This window comes from Filicampus tigris, chromosome 16 (genome assembly GCF_054856515.1).
Source record: "Filicampus tigris isolate MCC_2025a chromosome 16, RoL_Ftig_1.0, whole genome shotgun sequence".
Classification (NCBI taxonomy): Eukaryota; Metazoa; Chordata; class Actinopteri; order Syngnathiformes; family Syngnathidae; genus Filicampus; species Filicampus tigris.
Genome location: NC_141232.1, coordinates 1,494,589 through 1,505,005, shown reverse-complemented (window position 1 = coordinate 1,505,005; position 10,417 = coordinate 1,494,589). Strand labels below are relative to the sequence as shown.

Sequence of the window (10,417 nt, the reverse complement as noted above, 5' to 3'; positions counted from 1 at the left end):
CCATGAATCCATTTTAAGATAAGAAGAAGTGCATTTTAAAACCCTCTCGGGATTGCAAATGAACTAGAACAGTGGTCGCCAACCTTTTTGAAACTTCTTGGGTACTGGTTGATGCAAAAGGCTATCAGTTTGATACCCACTGCTGAAATAACACATTTGCTCAACTTACCTTTATAAATGACATTTCATTTGGAGATGACACTGAGCGTGTTGATAGTTTCTCACAGTAATTAGAAAACAAATATGCAACACATTATTTCTATGAAGCTCTCCCAGTGTTTACATTTTCAAATCATCACTTCTACAGAGCAACATTGCTGCAAAATCACAATGTCTCATCACTAGTGGGCTATTTTTAGAACAGGCCCTCGGGCACCTCACGTTGGTGACCCCCCCGCTCGAGCCTATCCCAGCTGATTTTGGCACACCCTGAACTCGTCGCCCGTAATTGCCAGGCACGTTTCGACAAACCAACATCCACACTCGCATCTTTATTTTAGCCTCTTTAACTGAAGCTAACATGCAAGTTTGGGGGATGTGAGAGGAAGCCGGTGTACCCTAATGCAAGCCACGCAAGCAGGGGCACCCGCAAGGCAATTGCCAGGATGGCGAAGAAAGAGTCTTACGTAATTATGAAGAATTATCAGGTGAGGAAATCATGGAATGGAAAACACACATACACACAAATGGCGCCTAAGTGTGTTTCTCCAACACACATGGTTTCGATTATTGCATTCCTGCCTCCCTCCTCGCGCGGGGGAAAGAGAAGGGGGGGGGGGCGCGGGGGGGTGCTCCCACTTCCTGTGCATATTAGTATTCCAATGGTCAAGCTTGAACAGCTGTATTCGCCGTGTATGTATCCAAAGGAGTTTCTTGCGGATATAGGCTTCGAAATAAACAAACCAGACATGATGTAAAACTGTTTGTCTGCGATTTCCTGTTTTAGCAAATGTTGCAACTCGAAGTCAAATGCGCGGCTCGGTTAATGCTTCTTCATTTCAATCAGGCCCAGTGATTGGCTGGCTCCACACAGGAAGGCCGAAATCGAACCCTGAACATGGGAACTGCGAAGCGGTCGCGCTAAAAGGAGTCATGAGATCAAGTTTCGGAAATGAGTCATACATGAACTAAAATAGATGTTTTTTATGAAATTTATTAGGGAATGTTCAGCCTATAACGGAAGATGGGTCCCCAACCCCCCAAAAGAAAGAGTGAATAGGCAAATTTGCGGAAGCTGTCCTGTGCAAATGCGGGGGTTCACTGTACTGTCAAAGGGAACTCCACATCAAGGAGATATTTAGCGACAGCCTCCAGACCGCAAAACAAAGCCGCTAAGTAATGCAGTAAAATGTGTGTGGGGGGGGGGGGGGGGGGCAACCGCACACCCCTCCCCACACCCCCGAGGAGGCACACGTCTGGCAGATTAGGCAGAGCGTCGCGGGGGAAACGTCTGCGGTTCTCCTGACCGACTTCACGTGACCTGATTGAGCAGTCGTATCGTATTCGTATGCTCCAGTCACCATGGCGATGCCCAGAGGGGCATTCGAGCAACTGCCCCCCAAACCGCAGCCACAGTCAAGGGAAATCCTTGCATCCTTAAACCCCTTCAACACCCCCACCCCCCCACCCCCCAACCCAAACAATAACATTCCAACGCAGGGCTGTTCAACTTTTTCTTCCGGAAAATGGAAGCACGAAAGTGGAGCGAACAATTGCGATTCTTAAGCGTGATTGGTGGAAAACAAGGAAGTCAAGGATGACAATGAATTTCTTCTTCAGCGGTACCTTGACTAACAACTTGAATTCCTTCCATGACCACACTTGTTACTATTGTTTTGGTCTTTTGTAGTCTTTACTGTTTTTATGTTATTAAAGCTATTGTTTTATCCGTCTTTGTTTCCATATGTCTGATTTTTATTTGATGTATAGCAAACTGTATGCAGCTGTGGTTGTTTTTAAAGTGCTCTATAAATAAAGTTGAGTTGAGTAAAGAATTGAGCAGTTTTCGGTGTCCTGATTTCATCAACTTCAACTCAGTAGACATTGTGCCTCTCTTTCTGTTTCTGGTGGCCTTGGCCACCAGAGGGCAGTACAATACATCATTCATATCTACACAGATTTGATGATGAAACTCAAAAAAAGACCACCGCCACTAAACTGCTCTAATCTACGTTGCTTTTCACCAAGCACAAAGATGTGTAATTCGCTGCCACCATCTCAACTTTGGGTGCTTAAAGCTCACTCGTAACGAAGATTTTTGACATGGCAAAAAATCTGCCTGGCATCGGCTCCTTCACTTTAAAAACTCATGAATTGGGGCACTTGACAAATGGTGCAACATGTCTGTTGTCCATTTGAGAATATGCCTCTTAAAAATAAATAAATTAAAAAAAAAAAAAAAAAAAAAATGGCCGACGCCCCTGTTCCAACACATGTGCCCAATTTCTGTCACCGATTTCTGCAGTCATTGGACATTAATTGATTGAAAATATATTTCGAGCTTTTGGCAAGAGTTGCCGATTTTGATCCGTCTGTGTGAGAGGATGTGACCGGCTTTCGCACATCCTCGGCAGGCGAGGGGGTCCCAACCTTGGCTCACGGCATGTTTGGAACGGGTGACGGGAAGTAGACAGTGACAGGATTTCCTACTTTGGCTCCGCATTCTTCCAAACGCTTTCTGGTGTGACTTGGAGAGGAACGCCGTGGTCATTGTGTCGTTACGTGCACAAGTCAGTGCCATTGGGATTGGCACAACACCAAGAGCGCAACAGAATTTTTTTCCCCCCACAGGAAAGAATGGAAAGTCAATTCATCTTTTCCAGGTTCAAACTTAAAAAGTGAAAGTGAATAAGATACAACTCTAATATTGATATTACTTGAAGGTGACATATCGCAATTTCCCGAGTATAAGACACCCCTTCAAAAGCCTTTTTTCCCCCTCTGTACTTGTGTATAATACGCTCCGTCAATGTGCCGGTATCTTTTATTGTCAGATAATATGAAAGAATAAAGATTCAAAACATAGCAATAAAGCGTAAGTGCTTTTCAACCCAGATTCAAACTAAGCTTTTTCCATACCTATGATTAAGGTTGTTCAAAGCATTTTTAAAAACACGTTCCCCAAAATCGTGTTCGTTCCAAACGACTTTTTATTTCTTTACCTATAAGTCTTGAACTCTTTGCTTTATTACTCTACTTTTAAATGTTGTACCAAGTGTGTGAAGCACCTTGTGTATTTGCGCACGTGCATATGGTGGCCAGAAAGTCAAAGGCAGCATAATGACACGACTTAGTTGCCGCAAAAAAAGAATCACTTTGAAAGCCGACATATGATTTAACGGAAATCCCACACCTTCCCACATTGCTCGGCAAGCAGAAACGATCGTGATGATGTTAAGCAACTGGACAACCTGCGTGCATAATAAAGTGCCGCGAACGGCTGTCGTGAGTGCTAGTGGGCTAATGTGGCTAACGATCATGACGACATGGACTATTATTCTGAGCACAGACCTTGTCCTTCAATTTTGTCACTAGCTCTCAGCTGAGAATATCACTGAGTCAGTTCAGTAATAAGGAGTTATGAGGCAACCAAGCTCTTATTTCGCTGGTCTGCTGAGCCCAAACACAAAACACATCACAATGACAGACAACGACTTCTTTTTTTCAAATTTGCAACAGTTCAAGTGGGCACAATGTAAAGAGCGCCAACACTCGGAAAATGTGTCTCGTATTTGAATGTTGTTGTTTGTTTGTTTGTTTGTTTTTTTGCCTGGTTCTCCCACTCTCTCCACTCTTCGTCCTCCCCCACTCCTTTGATTCGCTTTTGAGGTCAGCCCTTCTCGGCGCCTCATTACGTGGCTTTGAACACTTTTGCATCTGCCAGTCAACTGCAGTTGGGTTGAAGGTGTATTTCAAATATGCTTAAGTCGATAATCCGAGCACAGCTTCAAAAGACACTCGAAAGAAGCACTTTGGAAACCCCCCTTGGCTTGTTGAGAAAAAAAAATGATTTGGGGTCATTGGAGGGCATTTTCGAATTCTTCTTTTTTAGTATAGCAATTAAATTAGTATTCAAATAAAACCTTACTTTCTTCATCTAATTGGAAATGACTTGTTCTGCATCTTTTACAAAGATAGTCTTCACTAGTCCCACAATGGGGAAATGTGCAAATACATGGACAGCGCTGTATACGTATATGAGGGGTTGCGATAGTTTTTGTTGTTGTTTTTTTTTTAAACCTAACAAAAAGATATGAACTAAATGTTGCGTTTTTCAATGATATTGGTTCACGATTGACCCGTTTGTGGAATGCATGCAAACACCTATCAATAAATGCCAGAGCTGTCTGTGGTGCTGAAAACGCTGTTTGTATCGCCACCTTTCTTTCTTTTTTTCCTCAGTACTGCCTTCCTGTCACTTTCGGATCAATGTTATTGGCTCGGCTATTTACTATAAATAGCCTCATTCCGTGCCAGATTGTTAACCTGATTGTGTAACGTCGTCATTGTGTTGCCGATTGCATATTGTGAGGTCACAAGCTTTAAATGGTCGTTTTGTGCCGTTCGGAGGAAAACAATAAGGCAATTAATTGGATTTGCTTTCACTGTTTAATGACTTTTTTCAAAGAAACTTGTGCAATTATCGAGGCATTGGCAATTTGAATTTGAGCAACCCATTTTTATAAAACAGAAAGTGTCTAACTGATAACTCAACATACTTCTGAGTTTAAAATTAATAACACTTCTTGTTGTTGTTTTTTTGGCACTATGATTTCAAATACTCAACTTTGTTTTTGGATTTCCCGGCTACAAGGGCCTCTGTTTTGGTGACTGACGCAAATCCTGTACAAAGGGGTGGTTTGTGCTGTTGTGGGCGTGAATATTGTTGGCCGCCAATCAAAGCAAGGCACTCACATCTCGCATGTCTGGGCCGAAAAGGACGCAGCGCTTCGTGTGTGACCGGTGCGTTGTCGCCAATCGCAGTAGATGTACAAATAATGTTTTATTATCTCGCATTTAAATCGCCAGTTGATCAAAGTTTTATGATGGTGACAATTTGTTTTCACTTGACATTATTTCCTATGGGGGGGGGGGGGGGGGGGGCGATTGTTTTAAAACTGGAACATCTTGGAAGTCAACTAGCGAACTGTGTGGACTTGTTGCAATTGCACAACGTAGCGCATGTGCTGGCAGTGGCTCTCGTCTCCTATCTGTGAGCTGGCGTGGATGCCAACGGCTAAAGGGACTTTCTTCTTCTTTATTCCACCCCCCCCCTTTTTTTTCTGAGGGTACAAACAGTAGTTAGCAATAAAGGGGAGGAGGGAGAGTAAATATAACCCGCCTTATCCTTCATCTAGATCTCCGCATGTGTGCATGCATGCCAAACTCCTCTCTACGATAAGTATATTAAAAAATGTTCCTCTGTCAAATCCCTGAGAAATAAATCCTCTTTTTTTCTGGGGGAGGGGGGAGGGGGGGAGGCTTGTCTGTCACTAAGAGAAATGTGGTTGCCTTGGCAACTTTTTTTTTTTTTTTTTTTTTTTTTTTTTTTTTTTTAACACCGCAGCGACTGGTCCGGAGGTTTTTTAGGAACATTTTGTGCCCGCTGAGGATGGCACAAGTTTGGAGTGAAAGCGGATCGAGTACACTCTCAATCAAGGGTGTGCAAACTTGTGCTCAGGGGCCACATTGGATTTTGAAAAAGGACTGATGAGCAAGGTCATTTTAAGAGTCATTTGTCATGTGCACAGTAAAGAGCACAACGCTAACACCGCAATGTTTACAAATTAATTATTTTGTTTGTCTTTTACGATTATTTAATCAAATAAATAAAATGTTCAATGTATCCCCCCCCCCCAAAAAAAAACAAGGTTATTTATTTACAATAAATCAACTAATTTATTCAATGTGATAAACATTTTTATGAACCAATTGCAACAATTATTACAGTGATGGACAAATAATTAGCACATCTGCCTGAAGATTTTGGTGTGTAATAATAATTAGAAGCGAATTCAAAAAGTTTAAAATTTAAAAAAAAGAACTATAAAGAGGCAATTGTAAAATGAGCAATACAGTTAAAACGTAAATTACTGCTGCCCTCGTGTGGTCAGGTCTGTTTTTACAGCACATTCAATTGCACACTAGCTCAGACTTCTCATGAGCATAATGAAGTAACTGTTTATATCAAATTTGAAGTAATATATTCACTATATGTATCAATATTAAATAATAGTAGCGCGTGATAGTATTTTATTATCAAGATAATATTTTTTCCATATCATATTCTATATAAATTTGCCCTGGCCTGTTCTAAGGGATTAAATCCAGTTTGGCTTTTCTGTTCTTGTTCTTGAAAAAGGAGTGTTCATCAACATAAAGTTATTATTTTGCTCATATGACACTTAAATCTAAGCAAATCTAACCATGAACGCTTCTTAGAATTTTTTGAGGCAATGTTGCAGACATTGTATCGTCGATTTAGTGGAAAGACGGCGTTAGTTGATTTGATGAATTTATTGCTGCTCCAAATTCATTTCATCCTCACACGAACAGAGACGGAAGATAAAAGCATTTTCTGCCACCTTCTTTTCTTTTGGTTTTTTTTCTTTTCCAGGACCGGCAAAGAGCAGATATAAGCATTGGAGCGAGCGTGATGGCTGCATGAGCACATGCCGCCATTTCCTTTCAGACTGCAAAGTTTCCAGGTGAGGTAGCCAGTGCACTTCACTTCAACGCAACCTCAATTCAAGTGTCCACACAAAAAGTCATGCTTATGTGCGCCGTGTCCACATTCAGGTACGTACGGTATTTGATTTGTTGTTGTCCTCACAGCAGGTGCATTAAAGTCAAACGTCAGAGCACAAGATAAACTGCCCACCAAAATGTCGGTATCATTACATTTCAAGATGAGACTAAAATGCACTGTAACCTGGGGAAAAATCCTAAATATGAAAAAGTATTGAGGAAAAAAAGTTACATCTGCAAATATTGGATACCGAACTGCGACTATGCAGGGGTTGACTGGAAGTTGTTATATCACCAATCACCACTAGATGGCAGACACATTACAACAATGTGACTTGGGGGAATTTGGGGGGGATTTGGATTGATGTGCATGGCAAACAAGGTACTACAAAAATAATTGTATAACATTTTGAGTGAAAAAAAAGATTTGTTGCACTTCATGTTGGTGTCTTGTTCAGCCATTTTATGCTGTCCTTGAACGGTCATTTTTATGCAAGCGAGCTCTTTGCCCTGGAAGTTTGTTTTTGAAAGTATGTGTTTATTTTGTGGTTTGCTTCAAAGCCTTTGTTGTTGTCTTAAGATAGTTGATCTTTTATACAGGCATTGAAAAATGTATTTTCAAAAATGGCATTCATTAAGATCACGTCTATTGCACAATATACACGTATTTTGTCCATCTTGAAAGTAGCCCTTTTGTCATCCATCTGGTTAGGAAGTGTGGGGCCCCCAAGTAGCACTGATGAAAAACGGTGGCCCCCTCCAGCGTTGAAGTTGCCCATGGCTGTTCTAAAGCATTCTTTATTGGGGCTTCAGTACTGTGGGATGTCCTAAGTGCGAAAATCTGAGTGGCTGCCTCTGTAGAAACGTTTCAATCTCGACTTAAGACTTACGTGTACGCGAGCTGAATCTTGCTCTGCCTTGGCCCGACATTGAGATTTTGGCCTCTTTTAAGAACATGCATTGGTCCATTCATGGATCAAGTACCGATTATGAATTTTGACATTCGGCTCTTTGTTAGAGAACAAGATATGCAAAAAGTTGAAAGTTGGCCACACATTACGCACATGCCAAAAAAGGCCACTTAATTTTGGCATTCAAAAGTTTGCAGAAGGTCAAATTAAATTCCCCTGTAAATGTGGCACGCAGGCTCCCTCAAGTGTTACGTGAAAGAATCATTGCTTAATACACTTCAGTTGAATTTAACTTTTCATTTCCATTAGTTACATTTTTGTAAACTTTTATCATTATTTTTTTTTTTATTTCCTTTATGTAAGTGCAGTTTTAATGTTGGAACTGCATAATGCTACAGTGCATTTTAGGCTTCACTTGAAACATTACCCAAAAGTCCGGAACCCCCAACTTTTTTTCTTTTTTTTTTTTTTTTTAGGAATGTAAGAATGTTGATAGTGGATGATCATACTTGGACATCCAGAGAGAAAAAGGCAGTGTCACATCGGAGGGGAATAAAAAAAAAAAACGGAGCAGCTCCTGAATGTCAAACGGGACCCTTGGTCCCCGCTCACGAATCATCTGCGGGCACGCCACCGCGAGCGCCCTCCCCCAAAAGGCACTGGAGTCACCGCGTGAGGGCGTGAGGAAAGGCTGACGGCTGCCTTCGTCGCCCGGCTGGCGGCGAGCGCGTCCTGGTCCTCATCAGGAGGCTCGGCGTTGGGTCCGAGCGGAGTCATGGACGCCGACGTCAGTGGATCTCAATGTGGACCTGACAATGCACGAGCAACGGCAAGGAAACTAAACGTTTTGGACTTCAAGCACACGGGTTATGGTGCCTTCACTTCCACAATTGTAACTTGAAACAGTCTCATCTTAAATGTCATTTGTGCGTTGCAGCCAACAACAATGTAATGTACTGTCTAAAAACATGACACATAAAACATTAAATGGAATACAAGATGTTTGCTCATCATAATTTGATGCAATGTGCTGCTTAGGCGCGGGCCGTTATTTGATTACGACGGTACGATAACCATGAGCAAAAATATTGCGGTATTTCGGTATTAAAATTACAGCTCTAAAATTACCTTCTTTTTGGGATTTGAGGAAACAAAAACAGCATTTCCCCCCCATTGAACACAATCTATTTTTTTTTTAAACAAAATATAGAATATTTTGTGCAGACGAAAACTGTAGCATCTTAAGTTTAAATACATGAATGACTCTTACGATTCTTCTTCTGTTTTAATTCTTAGTACGTCAGAGTATGGTGTCCTGTCCTTGGAGCTAACTAGCACCCGCTGGCACCATTTATTTGTTTATTTATTTTTTAAGGACAATGCACATTAATCCGAGAAAAAAGGCATCGGTGTTTGCAGTCTCTTGAGTCTTGTCCTTCCCTCTTCCTCCTCTGTGCCTGAGTTTTATGCGCTAGTTTCATTAGCTTGCCAACGACATTGTGTATTAGCATTAATATAGTGAACTTTTGCAAGTGCTGTTTGAACTCACAACGTGTAACTCTCTCTCCAAACTGCAAATTTGCAAACGTTTCTCTCCCAATGGAAATAATGGAAATAGAAAGTGAACAGTTCCTGGGTCACACTAGTCTGTAACCACCATAAAGCAATTAGGAATTGAAACTTTTTCAATGGTACAGTAACTACTGTGACAGTCTTGACCAGGACCTCTTGCTAGAATGAGATTCTAGAAGGGACTAGTCCTTCTAAATAAAGAAATACCGAAAAACAACAACTTAAAACACCTATGCAAAATTTTGCAGGCATTTTCTTAACCTTCGATTGGTACTAATGAATGAGCTTGAACTGTTTTCTGTGTGTTCTGCAGCTGCGTCCACTTGACGTACCTGAAGTCTGACATTAAACATCATCGAGGCGACAAGGTAGATGTAGGGGAATCGGATTCGCAGTCGCCAGGCCAGATCGAAGAAGATCAACAAAGTCCTGGTCAGGCCTTTGGAAAACACGCCGTAGGTGCGCCCCGCGGTGCCCGAGAAGCGGAGCACCAAGTGAGACAGCCCCGTCATAGAGGCCAACCACTCAGCCCCCGGGGGCTCACTCGGCGGGCACAGCGCGCACAAGGGCGGCGGCTCGGGAGCGACGGCTCATGTCTTCTGCCGCCCGATGACACCGACGTGCAAATGTTGACACCGGCTTTGTTTGGCTTGTTGTTTTGGCAGCGGTGCTCCACCCCAACTGCTGCCTTTCTTTCTCCTTATGGTGTTGTTGTCATTCGGGGGGGACTGAAAATGCTGTCACACCGCTACCACATTTTGCAACCCCGAGTTTAAACTGTCAGGCGAAAAGACGCAAACAAATTATTCATGCTGCTAAGCAATTCATAACGTTTCACTTGGCTTCAAGTAAAGGTATCTTTGATTTGGTGTTGATGGTATTGTTCAATGAGATTTCATTTTGTGTTGTCATGTCTACCTAATCTACCTCTTCCATCTCATTGACCGGATAGTGGGGGACAACCTGAACTGGTTTGTCATTCATACTTGAATTTGAACGACAAATTGTTCAAATTGTTCAAATTGTGTCCTCAGATTTCACTTTAATGCACAAAGGTGCGTGTGTTCCAACAGCAGGCACTTCACTTAATTTGCTGTGCTTTTGGTGCAACATGCAACAAACAATCGTCCTAATTTAAGTCAACATTCACTACAGACAAAGACATTACAAAATTGTCATATTGCCGC

General features: G+C 42.0%; 1 protein-coding gene across 1 annotated transcript; it reads right to left on the bottom strand.

Moving 5' to 3' along the window:
• Positions 1–6,501: 6,501 nt before the first annotated feature.
• smim10l3 (small integral membrane protein 10 like 3) lies at positions 6,502–10,144 on the bottom strand. The gene is made up of 2 exons (XM_086055290.1): positions 9,563–10,144; positions 6,502–8,467 (listed from the first exon to the last, which is right to left on the bottom strand). Exons 1-2 carry the CDS (start codon positions 9,740–9,742, stop codon positions 8,447–8,449), a joined length of 201 nt encoding a protein of 66 aa, XP_085911416.1. The 5' UTR covers positions 9,743–10,144; the 3' UTR covers positions 6,502–8,446.
• Between the last annotated feature and the right edge of the window lie 273 nt (positions 10,145–10,417).

Excerpts from the sequence above, each read along its gene's own strand:
- smim10l3 (XM_086055290.1), bottom strand. The coding sequence starts at position 9,742 with ATGACGGGGCTGTCTCACTTGGTGCTCCGCTTCTCGGGCACCGCGGGG. Across the intron at positions 8,468-9,562 it reads TGTTTAATGTCAGACTTCAG|GTCCACATTGAGATCCACTG; the intron begins GTACGTCAAGTG and ends GTGCATTGTCAG.